At 38.2% G+C, this 17827-nt stretch overlaps 1 protein-coding gene across 1 annotated transcript in view; it reads left to right on the top strand.

The window, feature by feature from the left end:
* LOC122182234 (protocadherin Fat 4-like) overlaps positions 1-17827 on the top strand; it is a 32157-nt gene that overhangs the window by 7147 nt on the left and 7183 nt on the right. The window contains exons 9-23 of the mRNA XM_042875347.1: positions 240-388; positions 1043-1350; positions 1873-2142; positions 2901-3038; positions 3625-3838; positions 4369-4527; positions 5633-5784; positions 6829-6997; positions 9593-9801; positions 11442-11621; positions 12001-12220; positions 13492-13628; positions 14330-14473; positions 16427-16671; positions 17200-17309. Of these exons, the coding sequence (XP_042731281.1) occupies positions 240-388; positions 1043-1350; positions 1873-2142; positions 2901-3038; positions 3625-3838; positions 4369-4527; positions 5633-5784; positions 6829-6997; positions 9593-9801; positions 11442-11621; positions 12001-12220; positions 13492-13628; positions 14330-14473; positions 16427-16671; positions 17200-17309 (2804 nt within the window). The remainder of the gene's footprint in view (positions 1-239; positions 389-1042; positions 1351-1872; positions 2143-2900; positions 3039-3624; positions 3839-4368; positions 4528-5632; positions 5785-6828; positions 6998-9592; positions 9802-11441; positions 11622-12000; positions 12221-13491; positions 13629-14329; positions 14474-16426; positions 16672-17199; positions 17310-17827) is intronic.

Raw genomic sequence — 17827 nt, forward strand, 5'->3', positions numbered from 1 at the left:
CTTTCTTCAGTGTGGAAGATGTACTAGGGAATAAAAAGGCAGATAGACCTAGGTTAATGTTGCTAGAGTATGTTTCTTAGACATTCTTTTAATGTTTATAAATAAATGCTATTTATTGGTTCTATTTATATTTACAAATAAATACTATTTGTTTGTTGCTTGTTACAAAAGTAATGGGAATCAGGAGATACTTCCTGTGTCACTAACGTGAATATTATACTAATTTTTTTTAAAATCAGCCTAGAGAACCATTCTGATATTTTCCATATAAATAACCATACTGGAGAGATCATCCTCATCAGCAGCTTGGCCCACATCACAGCTGACACGGTTGTTACACTGACGGTTATTGCTGCTGACCATGGAGTTCCTCAGCTTGCATCAAATGGTATGATGGTGAACAGAGAGCTTAGTTTAACAATCCTGACCAGGATAGCACAACAGTGCTTCTAACATTAAAAAAAAAAAAAAAAAAAAAAAAAAAAAAAAAAAAAAAAAAAAAAAGACTGTGTCAAATATTTCCTCTATTTTCTTAGAGGTAGAAATGTTTAAACTGGCAAATATATTTTAGCACTTAATTTTTAGGAAATGTTTTTGATTTTTTTGTGACCAAAAAGAACAACTGATTTTCTTAAAATAAGATGAGAAATCTAAATGGAATTTGAACTCATTGGGTTTTATGGATGTCACTTTTCTTTTGTTACAATGCAATTTAGAGGGAAAAAAAATCAAATCCTGTGAACTCCTTGCTTTTCTACTTATTGAGGCAGCACTGCTGTAATCAGTGAAGTGTTGTTGCTCTGGAACTCCACTCAAGCATGAAAGGTCAGGTATAGAAGTCATTCTATCTTGTGTATCGTATATTATTCCTTTTTGCTACTGACTTTTATTTTCTTTTTGCTACCGTTTCCTACATGCCAGTTTCTGTCTCTTTCTATAACTACCCCAAAAAATTAGGGAAATAGGGCTCAGGACGTGATTATTTCACCAGCAGCTTTGTTATTTTAGTGCTTCTAACACTTGAATAATTTTCCCTCATTAGTCTCTGTTACTGTCTACCTGCTGGTAAATGACACTGGCTTCGGACTGGCTTTTGAAAGCTCCAGCTATGAGTTCAGCATTCCAGAAGAGGAACCTGTTTGGACTGTTGTTGGCTCTGTGAAGGCGCTGACTGGAAGCATAGCCATACAAGTAGCATACTTTCTGAGATTGCATGCTGACAAGTTCGCTATTAGTGACCAAGGAGACATTGTGACTCTTGCCACGCTAGATCGAGAAGATGATGACCTATACAGCATTGTGGTAGAAGCTGTTGATTCTGTGGTGCCACCCAATACAGCTATTGCTTTGGTACAGTGTGTTGCATTTTTAATCATCAGTTTTTAAAACCACTAGAACATTAAATGAAAAAAAAAGTCTAGATAAGTGTCACTGATTATGTAAGAATGAGTATTTCAAGAGACTTGTTGAATTTAATTTACGTTTCTCCTGAGGAAGTACTACAATCTTGACAGCTTCTCAAACCGCATCACTTCCAGAGTGCTCCTCTATGAAGAGCTCATAACCGAAGAAACTGATGAACACTGAAACTGATTCTGTGCATAGTTTTGCTAAAAAGCCCCAGATTATTAATTCTTATCATCTCTTCTGGTTAAAGTAGTTTATCTTGTAACAATTGAGGATTAAAAAAATAGAATTGCTGAGATGCTGAGGTTGTGGAAATGTCCAAATGCTGAAGTTAGGAACCCTCTATGGTATTGTTTTTTTTTTTGTTTTGTTTTGTTTATTTTTTTCTGTAAACTTTTGTAGACTGAAATGAAAATGTTCTCCTTTGGATACTGTTTCTACAATCAAGTTTGTTTTTAAATGCAGGTAACCGTGAGAGTAAATGACATCAACGACAATCCTCCAGTTTTCTCAAAATCGATTCAAACAAAACTGTCTCTTCCTGAGAATGCGGCTCCTCTAGATTTGGGAACATTCTCTGCTACTGATCTGGATATAGGAGATAATGCATTTATAAGCTATTATTTGCAAGATGATTTTGCTGGAACGTTCCATATTAACACTTCCACAGGCGAGTTAACAACAGGAACATCCTTAGACAGAGAAACAATGGACAATTATGAGCTGATAATAATAGTAAGTTGAAAAATTTGTTGCAAGTTTGCAAAATTCTCAAGATAAAACTGAAAAATACTGAATAAATAAATACGAAAAAAAAAAAACAAACAAAAAAACCCTTAGTATTCATGAATTCCATTAGAATTCATTCATCGTTTTTTGGTTGTTATATTTTTCACTGAGAACTTTGCTTCCTGCTGTTAAATTTTTATTATTGAATAAATGGCCCATGAACTTCAGATCCTAAAGATTACATTAGATGCATAGTAGCTTACTGTCAAATCTGTAAGGCATTCCTGAGCTTGTTTTAGACTGGACAGCTGCCACAACTGTATTTCTTGTACTGTTTTGCCAGTCCAGTTTTGTCCGTTCCTCTCAATTTTTTCCACTCCTCAAAATGTATGTATTTAGGCATGCAATATCTGAGATTTATATTAAAAAATGCACTTGGGCTAAATTTTACATTTTTACACTTACTTTGTAAACATCTCTGCTATTAATCAAATTAAGGTTTGCACATACAAGTAGTTTTTCCAGCACCTGCCATTGTGTCAGAGTGTGTTTTAAAGAATCCTTTACAGCTGGTTAAAGTACTGAGCAAAGTGAGAAGCTCTTAGAAGGTATTCAGATCAGCAAGCACAGAGTTAGACCAATATAATTGAGTGATTACTGACCCAGCAGGAAGTCTTCAGAGACAAAGATTCCTTTCTGAATTTTTATTTTGAAATAAGTTTATATCTATGTAGTGCTGTATTTAATGACTTGTTTCTTCACAGGCCACTGACTCTGGCAAACCACCACTATCAACAAGCTTAGCTCTAAGCATTGCTGTAGAAGATGTAAACGACAACCCACCTGTGTTCTCCCAGAAGTCGTACTCCGTGACTGTAAAGGAGAATGATCCTCCACACGTGGTGCGTGGCATTAGGAGTGTTCTGCTGCAGTGGTGTTCTTTATGTAAACTTGGAATTGGTGCGATGATGATTGTGCATTGGTGAATGCCTATGGAGTCTGTAAAATCAGTGTGCATTCATTTTATATGACAGTGGACTGCCTATTCCACTTGATCTCCCTCAAGTTCTCTTTGTGCCCCTCTCCCCACCCCTTCTGCCCCAGCAGTGGTTCTGCACTGTATAGGTCTGGTTTTCAAAGGGCCTACAGACATCCTGTTGTAAGCCTGCTAGGTCATGTACTTAGTATCCCCTTGTTCTTAAGGTGTTCTGTCTTCCCTTAATATATTGATTTCTGGCTCCACATCTGCCTTGTGGATGTGAAGTAATGATTGGCTGGAATCAAAGAAAGGGGTAACACCCTAGATTATGACATCTGTTACTTGTCCTGCTATATGCCGTGTCAGTATTCTAGCAATGCAGTTAATGGTTTTGAGTAAATCAGACAGTGAACACGATACAGTTTAATACTTGTGCATATGCTTTGCCATTCTCCTCATTTCGATGTAAATGACATAAATGTTTGCTTTGTTTTTTTTTTTTAATTTAGATTTTAAGCGTAACAGCCACAGACGAAGACACGGGGTACAATGCCATTATTCATTACACTATTATTGAAGAGACTTCATTTCATGTTGGAGAATTTTCTGGAACTATTTCAACAGTGCAACCTCTGGACTATGAAAGTTGTGCCTATTATACATTTACACTAAAAGCTTTCAATCCTGGCGAGCCCCATCTCCAAGACATGGCAAACATTACAGGTAGCTCTAATTTATTACAAAAATTTTTCCTTCATTTCTCTTTCAGCACGTGTAATTATAATGCACAAAGGTAGTCCTCAAACACATTCAGCTAAAGTAAATTATTAGAAATAATTGTGATCTTTTAATTATGGCCAGATGAAATTTTTCTCAAAAAATGTTTAACTGCTTTGTCAGATAGGAAGGTTTTTTTTTTACACACTGACATTCCTTATTTCAGTTTAAGATGAGAGAGACACAGGATGGAGCACAAGGAAACAACGAGGTGGTATTATTCATGAAAGATAGTAGTGATAACGTGTGAGCCAAAAGTGAAGTCATTTTGAGGAAAATATTTTCTAAACAGTAAAGAATTTAATCCACAAAGGGCAGCTGTTTTGAAGTTCAGAAAACAAAGTTGCTGTTTTCTTTATATTGAAAGAATTTAAACTCAGTACAAAGGAACTGTGGAGACGTCCATGAGCTGAAGCAATAGCCTGTAACTTCTTAAGTGAAATTCAAACACTCAGATGTGGACCTTCTTTTCTTAGTTATCGTGGAAGATGTTAATGAAGAAGGACCCATGTTTGATAAGCCCTCATATTTCCAGATCCTTCCAGACAATTCTACAGCTGGCACATTGGTGGTAGATATTGATGCAAGAGATGAAAGTAAAGGTTATGATGAAGGAATTTTCTACAATATTACAGGTATGTTAGGAAAAGCCTCGTGGGTGTTTATTACTAGAATACTGTGTATTCTAATGTGTACTACCAAACTATTAATGTTTTTGTGAAATTTAGACCCTGAAAAGTACAAAAAACTGCATCTTGAACAATTACATTCAAAATTGATAGAAATGTATGTGAGAGACAAATGTTTTAAACTATTTATGGATAAAGCTGACTTTTTTTGGAGAGATTATGTTGTTGTATTATCTAAAAACTGATCAAAATAATGGCTTCTAGTGAGTGTTTACTACAGAAACAAAGAAGGATATTCTTGTCCTGGAGAGGTAATTGGGAATTTTAGGCTTTGCTTACAACACTGCCTTGAATACAAATCCTAATGAAAAGCTGGATACAGCAGGCACATCTGTGTGGTATTGACACGTGGTAGTATATCTGAGCTCCAGCAGATACCATACCTATATGGTGTCTATAGTTGTCATGCAACAAGTATGCATTGTAATCTTTAACCTGGAAGACTCAATGCCTAACATGCTCAGCTCACAGCACCATGACACTGACAAGGTATTCCAGGCCTTTGTGACTGGAGACAAGGTTCTATCTCTCTTCCTATACCTGAGAAGAGATTACTGAGAAAATGGAGCTGAACTCCTCACTGAGGTGAAGAGTTCACGACAGAAGAATTGGATATCATTGCCACAAGTTGAAGCAAAAGTTTCTGACTGCCATCGTAACATAAGGGAAAAAAACTTGTCTGTGAATGTAAGAGAGAAAAAAGTTCTCTATGAATATAACTGAGCACTGGAACAAACTGTCCCGAGAAGCCACCCTTGGAGGTTTCCATCACTAGGCTGGTCAAAGTCCTATGCAGTATGCTATGATTTCATCCAAGATCTTGCTTTGAGTGAGAGATTGGACTAGAGGCTTCACAAGGGCCCTTCCAACTGAAAGGACTCTGCGACACAAATGCAGCCTCAGGGAAGAGTTCATACTGCATCTGTATGTGTTTCACATAACATACAGAGGAGTTTCCAACTCAAGTCTTCCTAATCTTGGGAATATAGTTCAGTCACTGGCCTCTGCTGGTTCTGTTGAACATTTCCAACATTTGTTTTTCCCTCTTCAGATGGAAACTCAGAACACCTCTTTAATCTTTCCAGTACCTCAGGAGTACTCACATTAACAAGAGACTTAAACAAACAGGCTCTCCCCCTGTATTACTCCTTGGCAGTCACCGGTACGGATTCAGGTCTGCCACCACTTTCAACTTCTGTAAAGGTACTAAAATTCTTACTTTAGTGTCTACTTACAAAGTTTATTCACCAAACTGCTTTTTTCCAAACTGAGTTTAACTACAGGTAACAGGAATTAGTGAGACAAAAGTGTGCAAGGAGGAGTTGGAATGTCATCACTGCATGTCTGCTTTGGGAACAGGATATGCTGTGATAGCTTTTAAAAAGTTATGCTGCTATAGCGGTTGCTTGGTACATTATCTGTTTTCTATTGTTTTGATCATTCCACTTCAGAAAAGATGCAAAAATGACAGAGGCTTTGGACGGTGGGGAAAGAAGTTTAGAGGAATGGAAACCTCTGTGCAAGGTCAAGAGTGAGACAGTTAGAAGGTACACAGTGGAAGTGCGTGATATAATAAACAGGAGACAGCAAATAAGGCGTCCCTGTCTATTTTCTCATGGTATGAGAAATAAGTGCATTTTAAAATGAAGGGTGAGAAAATGAAATATGACAAAGGAAATATTTTTTTTACACAGTGATTTTTTTTTTATTTTACTTTTTCTGCTTTTGCAACTACATATCCCAGATCAGCAAAATTCAAGAAAAAGTAGAAATGTATGAGGATAAAGATGGAAAATGATATTCAACAGAACCTAAAACAGTTAGAAGTCAGTGTTGTTCAGAGCACTGTACAGCACTGGCATTTAGAATTAAACTGTCCATATTTTTGTGAACTAGAGGCATTATTTACAGCCTTGCACAATTTTTCATAAAACCAATTATAACCATTCCTGTTCTGATTGTGCATATTACAGTGGAATAATTTGTTACAAATTCTCTTTCTGAAAGCTGTTAAGCCAAAAAAAGTCACTTGAAATTGTGAGCAACTATCCCACTCTGTATTTAGGAAAAAAATCAGCTGAAACTAAACTGGTGAGATCACTGGCTATTCTTTTTTTTAACAATTTTCACTAATGTACGGGTACTAATGTGTCAAACTCAGCATGCAGAAATCCTAGGATTTTTCTTACTGAAAAAGTTCCAGACTTCTGTTGTGTAATGTCTGTGCTCATGTCATCTTCCCTGCAGGTGTCAGTAATTATAGCTCCCACCAACATTTCATTCCCAGTGTTCTCTGAAGCAGTCTATCAGCCTGCACCTCTGAGTGAGAAAACACTGCCAGATACATTTGTTGTACAGATCACTGCGTTGTATAAGGTCCCTGTGATATACAGCATCGTGGCTGGAGATGAAAAGGGTAAGCTTTTCACAGGAAATAACAAGGAAAAAGATGTGTTCCTGAACCCTGCATCCCTAAACCTCTAGGTGGGGATCAGGGCAGTAAAATCCCACCCTCCCCCCCACTGTAAGGGCAGAGCAAGTCCAAGACTGCCTCATGAGACTGAAAGTGTACAAGTCTATGGGGCTGGATGGCGTGCATCCCAGGGTTCTGAAGGAGCTGGCTGAGGTGGTTGCTGAGCCGCTCTCCATCATATCTGAAACGTCGTGGCTGTCAGGTGAGGTCCTGGATGACTGGAGGAAGGGTCACGCACTCCCATTTATAAGAAAGGGAGCTAGGAGGACTGAGGTAACTACAGGCCAGTGAGTCTCACTTCTGTGCCTGGGAAGATCATGGAACAGATCCTCCTGGATGACATGCTTGATCACATGAGGAATGGGCGTGTGATCCGTGACAGCCAGCACGGCCTCACCAGGGGAAGGTCATGCCTAACCAGTCTGGTGGCCTTCTGTGATGGAGTGATGGCATCGGTGGACAAGGGAAAGGTGGCTGATGTCATTTACCTGGACTTGAGCAAGGCTTTTGATGCGGTCCCCTACAACAACCTTATCTCCAAATTGGAGGGATGTGGATTTGATGGGTGGACCAACTGATGGATAAGAAACTGGTTGAAAGGCTGCAGACAGAGGGTGGTAATTAATAGTTCTATGTCCAGGTGGTAATGAACAGTGTCCCCCAGGGCTCTGTCTTGGGACTGGTGGTCTTTAAAATCTTTATCAATGACACTGATGATGGAATTGAACGCATCCTCAGCAAGTTTGCTGATGACACCAAGCTGAGTGGTGCAATTGACATGGTAGAAGGAAGGGAAGCCATTCAGAGGGACCTTGACAGGCTTGAAAGGTGGAGCTGGGTGAACCTGATGAGGTTCACTCGGGCTGGAGGAGTCCAAGTATACATACAGACCAGAAGGAGAAATCCTTGAGAGCAGCCCTGCAGAAGAAGGACCTGGGGGTCCTAGTGAATGAAAAACTGAACATGAACCAGCAGTGTGCTCTTGCAGCTCAGAAAGCAAATGGTATCCTGGGCTCCATCAGAAGAGGGGTGGCCAACAGGGACAGGGAGGCAATTGTCACTCTCTACTCTGCCCTCATGAGGCCCCATCTGCAGCACTGTGTCCAGGTCTGGGGCTCCCAATACAAGAAAGACAGGGAGCTGTTGGAGAGGGTCCAGAGGAGGACCACAAAGTGTTTAGAGTGCTGGAGCACCTCCCCTGCAAAGACAGGCTGAGGGAGCTGGGCTTGTTCAGCCTTGAGAAAAGAAGGCTGCCTCATTGCAGCCTTTCAGTACCTAAAGGGAGCCTATAATCAGGAGGGGAATCAACTCTTTGAAAGGGTAGATAACAGCAGGACAAGGGGAAATGGTTTTAAGTTGAAGGAGGGAAGACTGAGGTTGGCTACTGGGGGGAAGTTCTTTACTATGAGAGTGGTGAGGTTCTGGAACAGACTTGCCAAGGGAGGCTATAGATGCCCCATCCTGGAGGTGTTCAAGGCCAGATTGGATGAGGCTCTGGGCAAATGTGGAGGTCGATGGCCCTGCCTGTGGTGGGGAGGTTGGAGCTTGGTGACCCTTGAGGTCCCTTCCAACCCAACCTATTCTATGATTCTGCCTTAAACAGAAATACTGTTGCAAAAAACTTCACATTTTAGATTTTTTTTGTAGTGGTTGTTTTTTTGCTTTTATCTCAGTTCTACAGCCATGAACATTTAGTGTATATGAACCAGATCTATAAATTCAGTATGGATCAAGTGTCCAGTATGGCAAGTGAATTTTTGCCAGATTAGTTACAGTCACATGGTACTGAACTGACCATATGGGGCTTTTTTTTTCTGCTACGTGAGGATCAGATGGCACCTGATCAGGCATACAGGTACAGTGACTGGAGAGAGAATACTTAAATCAGCATAAAGCCTTCTGGCTGGAGCACAAACCTACCAACCAAGTAACCAACCAAAAAACCTCACAGCAGCATTTCTTAAGCATGAATGTGTAAAACAGGCTTCCATGTCATAAAGTGGATTGGTACTTAGTGTTATGTTTTGTTTTGCTTTTTAACTAATCTTAAACTTACAGAGCTAATTTTGCTAAATCAAATGTAGCCACTTTGCATTTATCTTACTGTAAAGTTTTTGAGGCTGTCGTTCCCTTGAAGCTGTCAAGGTACTCTAATAAATGCAGAATCCCTCATCTTCACTCACAACAGAATTCATAGTGAATAAAATAACTGCTTGCTGAAGCAAGAACAAAAAATCTCTGACTCTTTCAGAGAAAGGTGAAGATCACCTGAACAGAAAGTGGTGCAGTGAACTTCTCCCCATTGGTTTGCATACTGACTTACTTTGTTAGTAGTTTTTGTTAACTGTAGGCCTGGATTTAGCTGATATTCTTATAAATCCATGCTTAATTTTTTTGTTGTTGTTGTTTTTCTTGGAAGAATATCGTAGCCTATGATAAGATATATGAATTACATATAGCTTACATTGAAGGCTTTCTATCTTCAGTTTTAACTAAAAAAATCTGAACAACTTCTTTTTGTTTGCTTGTTTTTAATAGGGTATTTCATTATCAACCCATCCACTGGTATCATAAGAACAGGAAAGGAATTGACAGTGGAAGATTTTCCATTCTTTTTCAATGTGAGAGCAACAGATTCATCTACTGCTAGCATATATAATGAAGTTTCTGTGTATGTGGAAGTCATTGATGAAAATGATTTCCCTCCAGTTTTCACATCCTCTCTACTGGAACAACAGCTGGAAGAGGTAAGAAAACATTATCCAGACTGAATCATAAAAATGAATCCTCAAAGTAGTAGTGAAAACAAATAATAAACTCTTATGTTGACTATATTAATAAATATCATGGAACTGAACAGGCTTTGTGTTCTACTATACAATGTTTTCAGGTTTATTTCAACCTGAAAGTCCTAATACATAGAGAATGATCTAGAAGTGAGGACAAACTGAAGAAAAAGTGAATGTTTTACTAATAAAGGACTCCATGGCAGAAAAAAAAATGCCAGCCATTCCTATCTTGCATTTCCATTCATGTGCATTTACAATTTGATTCTCACTTAGCTTTTTGTTAGGGAGCCTTGAGAAAAGTAGACTGAGTGGGGGTCTTACTAATGTTAATAAGTATCTTAAGTGTGAGAGACAAGGGGGTATGTCCAACCTCTTTTCAGTGGTCTGTGAGGACAGGGGGAAATGGCTGTAAACTGCAGCATAGGAAGTTCTGCATCAATATGCAAAAGAACCTCTTCCTGGTGAGGGTGATGGAGCACTGCAGCAGGCTGCCCGGGGAGGTTGTGGAGTTGTCTTCTTTGGAGAGATTCAAGACCTATCTGGTGGCTTACCTGTGAACCCTGCTTTAGGGAGCTACTTTGTAGGGGTTTGGACTTGATGATCTCTGGAGGTCCCTTCCAATCCCTACAATGCTGTGATTTTGTGTGATTCTGTGGAGCTTCTTGCATGGAACTGACAGAAACAAGTCTTCTCTATGTTTGCACACATCTCTCATGGAAGCAGATCTGCTATGACCCACCACTAAGTGGTGGTAGAAAGCAAGTCAGTCTGTTATGTTGCAGTGGTCTGCAATGGAAGTCACAGCATTTAGCTATGCATAAGGATCTAAGTTACATCTCACTCTTCAACACTTTCTGCACCTTAATCTGCTTCTGACTTAAAACAGCAACAACAAATAAACAAAAAATCCAGCGCACTGATGAGTTTTATGTTTCAGGTAGCACATACATTGCCTTTGAGATTACCAGCAGATTCAGAATGTTGTCTTTAACAACCACAAATCATTTGAAATCTAGTCAATTTCTGACGTTTAACTAAATCTACATTTAATAATTATGCCTACTTTTAATATTCTCAGTTACTTCAATGTAGAAGAGTTGGAATCAAATTGCCAAACCTTAAAAATGGATTTCCATATGAAACATTTACAGAGAAAAATGGTTGGGTGCAGAATTGGATCAAATTACTTTAGATCAGGTTTCAAATGGCCCTAAAACTAAAATGCTGATATTTAGTGCCAATCTTAATGCAAATAGCATTTTTTAAAGGGATGAATTAGATCATTTATTAAAAAAAATAAAATTATTATTCAATTAATGTTCAAGCAGAAAAATGACTTCAAAGTTCAGAACATCTCTGTAGTTTCAAAGGAGTAGAAATTATTAATTATTAATAATTCCTTAACAGCAAGTCAGAAGCTTGAGATCAACATCTGATGGGTTTAAAAGAAGGTTATTTTTTTTCTGAAAAAAAGACATGGGCCGATGAAATTGTTCTATTCTTCAATATATGCAGTGTCTGTTTCCCCCTTTCACATATTTCAAGAAATTGCAGCTAACCAAATTCTATGAGAGCCTCAATTTGTTTTCCATTGACAGAATTTGCCTGCTACCCAGATCGTCCACCTGATAGCTCGGGATAACGATACAGGAAGAAATGGTGTCCTAACATATGGCATTCTCAGTGGAGATGGAACAAAATTCCGGATAGATGAAGCAACTGGAATTCTTTATTCCACTGTCTCCTTTGATTATGAAGAGGAACCTACAGAGTACCAGGTTTGCTTTTGTTTTCTTAAAGCTTGATTCAGAACATTTTTATTTTTTCCCTGGATATTTGATGACTTTTTTTTTTATTTGATACTGAAAAGGTGCTGGAGACAAGGCGATGGTTAATCTTCTTCCCTACTGTTGCTGCTACTGCTAGATAATTTTTATCATTTTATTTTGTTTTAAGCAAAAAAACTGGTGAATTTTTTGGTTGTTCTTATGTCAATCAGCTATTCCTGAAGTTTTCGGTAACCATTCTGAAGTGATTTCAGAATTCAAGTTTACATTTCTAAGAATACTCTGAGGTTTAAAACTCATCTGGACTTTTTAATTGTAATACAAGTATCCATTTATATGGTTTCATTTCCAATAATCATGTTACTTATAGGTTGTAATATATGCTGAAGATGATGGAATCCCTGAGAAGAAAAGGGGTTACTGCACAGTTGTCGTAAAGATCACTGATGTTAACGATTGGCCACCTGTGTTTAATCCAGTGACTCCATTCAGTGTAAACGAAAATGTGGATGTGGAATTTGTAGTTGGAAAAGTCACAGCAACAGACAGAGACACAGGAGACAATGCTTTTGTGCTTTACAGCCTTACAGGTAACTAGGGGTTCTCTTGCTGCACTGGAATAACTGTCACGTTGTTGTGTACATTGCTAAAAGTGTAAATAGCCTTACATGTGTTAGCCCCTAACTCTTCTCCACATAAGCCAAGAAGGGTCGCTTTCACTATTTTAATAATTTATGCCCTAGCTTTCAAGATTATTGAATAGCAGCTTTCATTGCAGAAACTACAATTGTTCTAACTGCTATTAAATTAAGCCTCTCTTTAGCTTGTTGACTGTGGTCATTTTGCAGCCACTAGAAGTATCACAAGTGCGTCGGGAATGGATACACTACCATGGACTGATGGAGAGCTGTCCTCTTCACCCTTGTGCTGGACTCCTTTACCTCTGCAGTAGAAGTAGCACAACAGGCAGCATCTCCTCTGATATATCAGATTTCTGCACAAGCTGTTAACATATACTGCCTTTAATTTCATTTTAAATTAGTGTGCCAGATTGTGAACTGCAGCAGCAGAGAGCTCTGGTTTGTGCTATCGCATTTTTAACTGTGGTAGCTGCTGGGATCAAGGCTGAGAAGAGCACCTCTTTTGCCACTACATTTAACGTGGCAAAGCGGTGACGTAGTGCCTGCGGGCACATATAAGTTTCTGTTGTTGTTTGTACCATCAAGAGCAATGTGGATATAGTTTTTAGGATCTTTTATTTCCAGTATGCATACAAACTCTGAGGTAGTTTTGGACAAGAGCAGCCAGTAAAAACCACTCCACATCTTTTGGCAGTGACAGTTTGATTTCTCTTTACATCTATGTGCTACTTACTCTGCCTTCCTTAGAGCCTGAATAAATTCAGTGACATCTCTTCTTACAGAACTTAGCAGGTAGGTGCACTGTCTTGTTACAGTATTGATGGCTGCTGCAACAGGCAAATGAGACTGAACACACAGGTCAGAGGACTGCAAAAGAGTCTGGGAACACCTCTGACCTCCACTAGTCTCAAAGGGATGTGCAGGCTTGGAGGAGTGTCTTTCTAGAGAAGTACTCCATTACTCCACTGTGCTGCCCATCATCATTTGCATGCCTCAAAAACTATTACTTTATGATTGAGATGGATGTATCTGCAGAACTCATTAGCCCATTCTGGTGGCTCACATTTCAAATTCCAGTCAATCCTTTATGTTTTTCTTGTACATCATCTACAGAATGGTTTTCATGAGCTCAAGACACAAATAAATGTATAATTAACTACCATTTTAAATGCTACATTTCTAAGATGTATTCATTAATAATACTGCTTTGATTGTCTCAGGTGATGGAGGAGAAATATTTGAAATAGATGCAATACTTGGGAACATTAAGATAAAGAACTCTCCAGACTATGAAAATGTGAATAAGTATACCCTTACAGTGAATGCAGTGAACAATAAATCTGCCCCTTTCTATCAGGTAAAAGTGTATTGCTGTAACAAACTGTGACACTTCCAGTCAGAGTGGATTTGAAATAGTGGGAGGAACACTTATCAGAGACATTTATTATGCAAAATATTGCAGTCACCTAGTTGTGTTTAGGGTCAGATTTTTGCCACCGATATTCATTCTGAAGAACACTGTCTACCATAATTCATTGAAATAATTTATAATCATGCAGGCTAGAATTTGACCTAAATTGTTTGCTGAGTAACCTGTGCTGGGAAGAGGAATTCGTGCTTGTTGCTTTCAGTTAGAACTACAAGTACTGTGTTAATTTTTCACGGCAGGAAAAGCAATTTTCAGTAGATTGTTCCAATTCTGCTCTCTTTCTCTTATTTGAAAAGTTATTACACAATCAACAGAACTACAGAATCTGTATTTCCATTATCAGCTGCAACAGTAGGACACAGAACCTCCTATACATATCCTATTCTTACTCATTCTGAAAGCTTCCTAAAAGTAGACCCCCAATGCAAGTATGAATTCCTACATCTTTTGTATTAAAATCTTGTTATGTTCTCTGATTTCAAGCTGACAAAATTAAACATTACCTGTTCTACTACAGCATTCTTAAAATCTTATTTATAATTTTTGTTACATAAACGAATAATAACAAAATATTGCTAAATAAGACATTCCAAATATTCTAAGATTCTCTGAACTATTTTGTTTTCTAGGCAACTACTAATGTCACTGTTCTAGTGGTTGATGTGAATGATAATGCTCCAGTATTTGCTCAGACTTCCTATTCCGCTTCTATAAACATGATTAATCCAGTAGGTGCTCATGTCATAACTGTGCATGCTACTGACAAAGATCAGGTAACTACTCATGTTTCATTTTGACACTGCTTTAAGTTGCAGCCCAAATATATTTTTCTTTGTTCTTTAGGCATGAAATATCAACTGTGGCAGACAGAGAATCGTAATTTACTAGCAGTGTTGGGAACTGGAAGTTAGGATTTTGCTACTTCTGCTCTGACAACAATGTGCTCCCTATTTTTGGGCATATTTCTGCAGCTGTATTTGCTCCAGCTTTCCCCCTTATTATGTGGAGTTGTATTAGTTTTTCAAAAGTACACAGGAGCATAAGCAATTTAATGAGTGTGAAATGATCTGAACGTCTGTAATGGAGGATTCTCTGAAAACTAAACAACATGTATCTGACTTGAAGATGTAAATGTATGCTCATCAAATGCCTCTGATGTGTGGTACCCTAGCTCATTCTCTTTGTCTCCATTGTTTAAAGTAATTTTGTTTGACTGACTGACTTTGCCAGTACTGCATCTACTGCATCCACCAGGATTGTATCCAGGTAACAGGAGGTAGATCAGTCAGTTAGATCACCATGACAACATCAATATTAATTATGTCACTTAAAAGACAAACATAACATCTAGAGGTGACAGCAGAACACAAATACCAGCTACATTCCTAATATTTCATGCACTGCTTTGGTTAAAAATATCTGTAGTTGTGATATATTTGCTGCCAATAATCAAAAGGCCCTTTTTGCTATTTGCAATTATTTTATATAAAAAATGAAAATGCTTATGAAAGTTACCATACTGAGAACCTGCACTGAGATCTAATTAAATTCTCGTCTTCAGATGTGTCTGGTGATCAGCTCTGCATCCTTTCAGAATTCTGGGGCATGGCCCAGCAATGAAGTCTTTGGCTCTAGTACTTCTACAGCTTATATAGTGACAGTAGATGCATGGTTTGATCCTGATTCTGGGGAGCTATGGAAGAAATACAGAGTAAAGCTTAAGGTTTGACTGAGGAAAACAAAGTGCACAGAGCTACATTAAGTCCAGCTCTCATGTGGATGTAGGCAGGCAGGAATAGGACTTACACGCACAGCAGCAAGGAGGATGCAATTCTCCTAAAGGTGCCACGAGGATCTGTGGGACTTTAGATTGTTCTTGTTGATATTGCTCCTTTAGGGGACTCTTGGGTGTCCCCTCACTACCAATTTAATATTTTTGTTCTTTTAGAGACCTTTTCCCACAGTTTTGTTGTATAGCTGGCAAACTGCTTCTGAATTTTCTTCCGATCTGTGTTTCCATTAACACCCATCCTAACATCACTAACTGCAAGTTTCTGAATTGACTACAGACGTTAAGACCTTGTAACATCTCTTGTTTAAGTGTGTGTTCTACCCTTTGAAATGTACTCGCAATGCATGTAGTTTTCTTTAGTATTGATACAGAAATTCTTCTCCTGCAAATTCATTATTACTATTTTTTTTTTTTTAGTAATATATAAATACAGCTCTCAATACATCTGACAGTGTGAACAAAGCTTTATGGCACCAAAGGAAAATGAACACACTTTGACAGACAGGGAATCTGAAGTGCATTGTCCCTAGTCACATGGGGAATCTAGAAGAAAAAAAATCTTCATTCATTAATATCCTCCTCTACTTAAAAACTAACTTAGATGTTCTAAGTTATGAATTTTGATTACAAAACTTTATTTATATATAGCATTTTTATTTATATGTAGCTCTTGAAGCATCAAAGTTAATAGAGGGGAGGCATTGATGTGATGCTGATGACTGTCCATCGGCTGCAGCTGCTCTTGTGTTACAACTTAAGTGTGAATTATCTGTGAGTCCGGATTGTTCCTATATGGTTAAAATGCCTCTGACATTCTATCAATTTAGGCAAGGAAATATTGAGATTTCAGTGAGTCTGTGCTAAGGGACTAGGAGCTTTGAAATAACATGGTTCTGCAAGCATTAGTGACAAAATTGTGTTCCTTTCATGGCAGGGGCAAAATGGCCTTATTGAATACTACATTATCCCAGATCTAAACTTCAGTGTATTCTTCTTGATAGAAGATGAGAGTGAGGGGAAAATAATAACAACTGGAAACCTGTCTAGAGTTGAAGAGATTCGTTTAACAGTGATGGCAAAGGACAAAGGTTCTCCATCCTTAAATGGTACTGCTGTGATTACTCTTAATGTGACTGATAACCGTCCATTTGTTCCTCAGTTTATTGAGAACAAAATCAGGTGAGTTTTATAACTGGTACTTATTCACCAGGTAATTGAACACACAGTAAAAAAAAGTTGAAAGTTGAAGACAACTATCCTAGCGTTTCCCTCTCACATACTAGACAGGCCTTTATTTCTCCTTCTTCTCCTTCTTCTTCTTTTTTTTTTTTTTTTTTATTTTTTAAATGAGATTAAAAGTCCAGGAAGTCTTCCTATGTATGTTGGTAGTTCTGGGAGCATGATGCAAGGCATCATCTTTCATTTCTTTACCATGCAGCTTATACAAGCCAAAGTCCTTTTCCTCTTGCATGCTAGTAAAATCATTTTCCTTAGGCTTTACTCAAGGGTAAACAAATTTCTGGCCACAAAAGTAGGGCTTACGCTGCTCTCAGAAGGTCACTGAGCTCTAGCAAACAGCCAGAAGGGCCCGAGGTGGGATTACCCATGGAGACCCTGCTGTTAAGGATTTAAGTTTCAAAGCCTGTCCATGCAACTGCTGCTGGAAAGTTTGACATTAATTTATCATTTAATTATTTTTTATGCTAGCATTTCAGTTGTGGAAAACACAGGAGTGGATCATTCAATTTACACTTTTGCTGTGGCTGAAACTTCAGGAAAATCAATTGTTTACACAATTGTATCTGGCAATGAAGAAGGTGAGTGCTATTTCTTTTCTGACTTAAAAGAGCTAAGTTAACAGACTAAACTGTCTTTTGTATGGCAGATGCTTCTGTATTTAAAAGATGAAGATCGGAGATAAAAAATTGTCATTTCTTTTAATATATAAATAAATATGCACTGAACTTCTTTCAGATCTCTTAAGCTAACAGTTTGGTAACCTTTGGCTAAAAAGGTGTGTATTACCTACCAAAAGATGGGTCCCTGTGGTATTAAGATACAAAAAACTGCAGGCTAAGGAAACCAAACCGAAGTCCTCATTAGCAGGTAGCTCCCTCCCTGCCACTCACTTTCAGTGTATCATTTCCTTGCACTTGCACCTTTGTTACCAATTATCCTTCAGATTTAGCAGCCATGAGGTAACGCCATTTGTGCACACAAAGAATAGGAATAAATAAAAGCTAATAAGGAACTTGGAAATCACATGCACCAAGAGACTGCAATTTTGTTTTCCAAAATTAGTTAGTTGCTCCTTTACAAGTTTCTAAAGGTGTGT

This window comes from Lagopus leucura, unplaced genomic scaffold (assembly GCF_019238085.1).
Source record: "Lagopus leucura isolate 7727_CA_CO unplaced genomic scaffold, USGS_WTPT01 Super-Scaffold_73, whole genome shotgun sequence".
In the NCBI taxonomy this organism is placed as follows: Eukaryota; Metazoa; Chordata; class Aves; order Galliformes; family Phasianidae; genus Lagopus; species Lagopus leucura.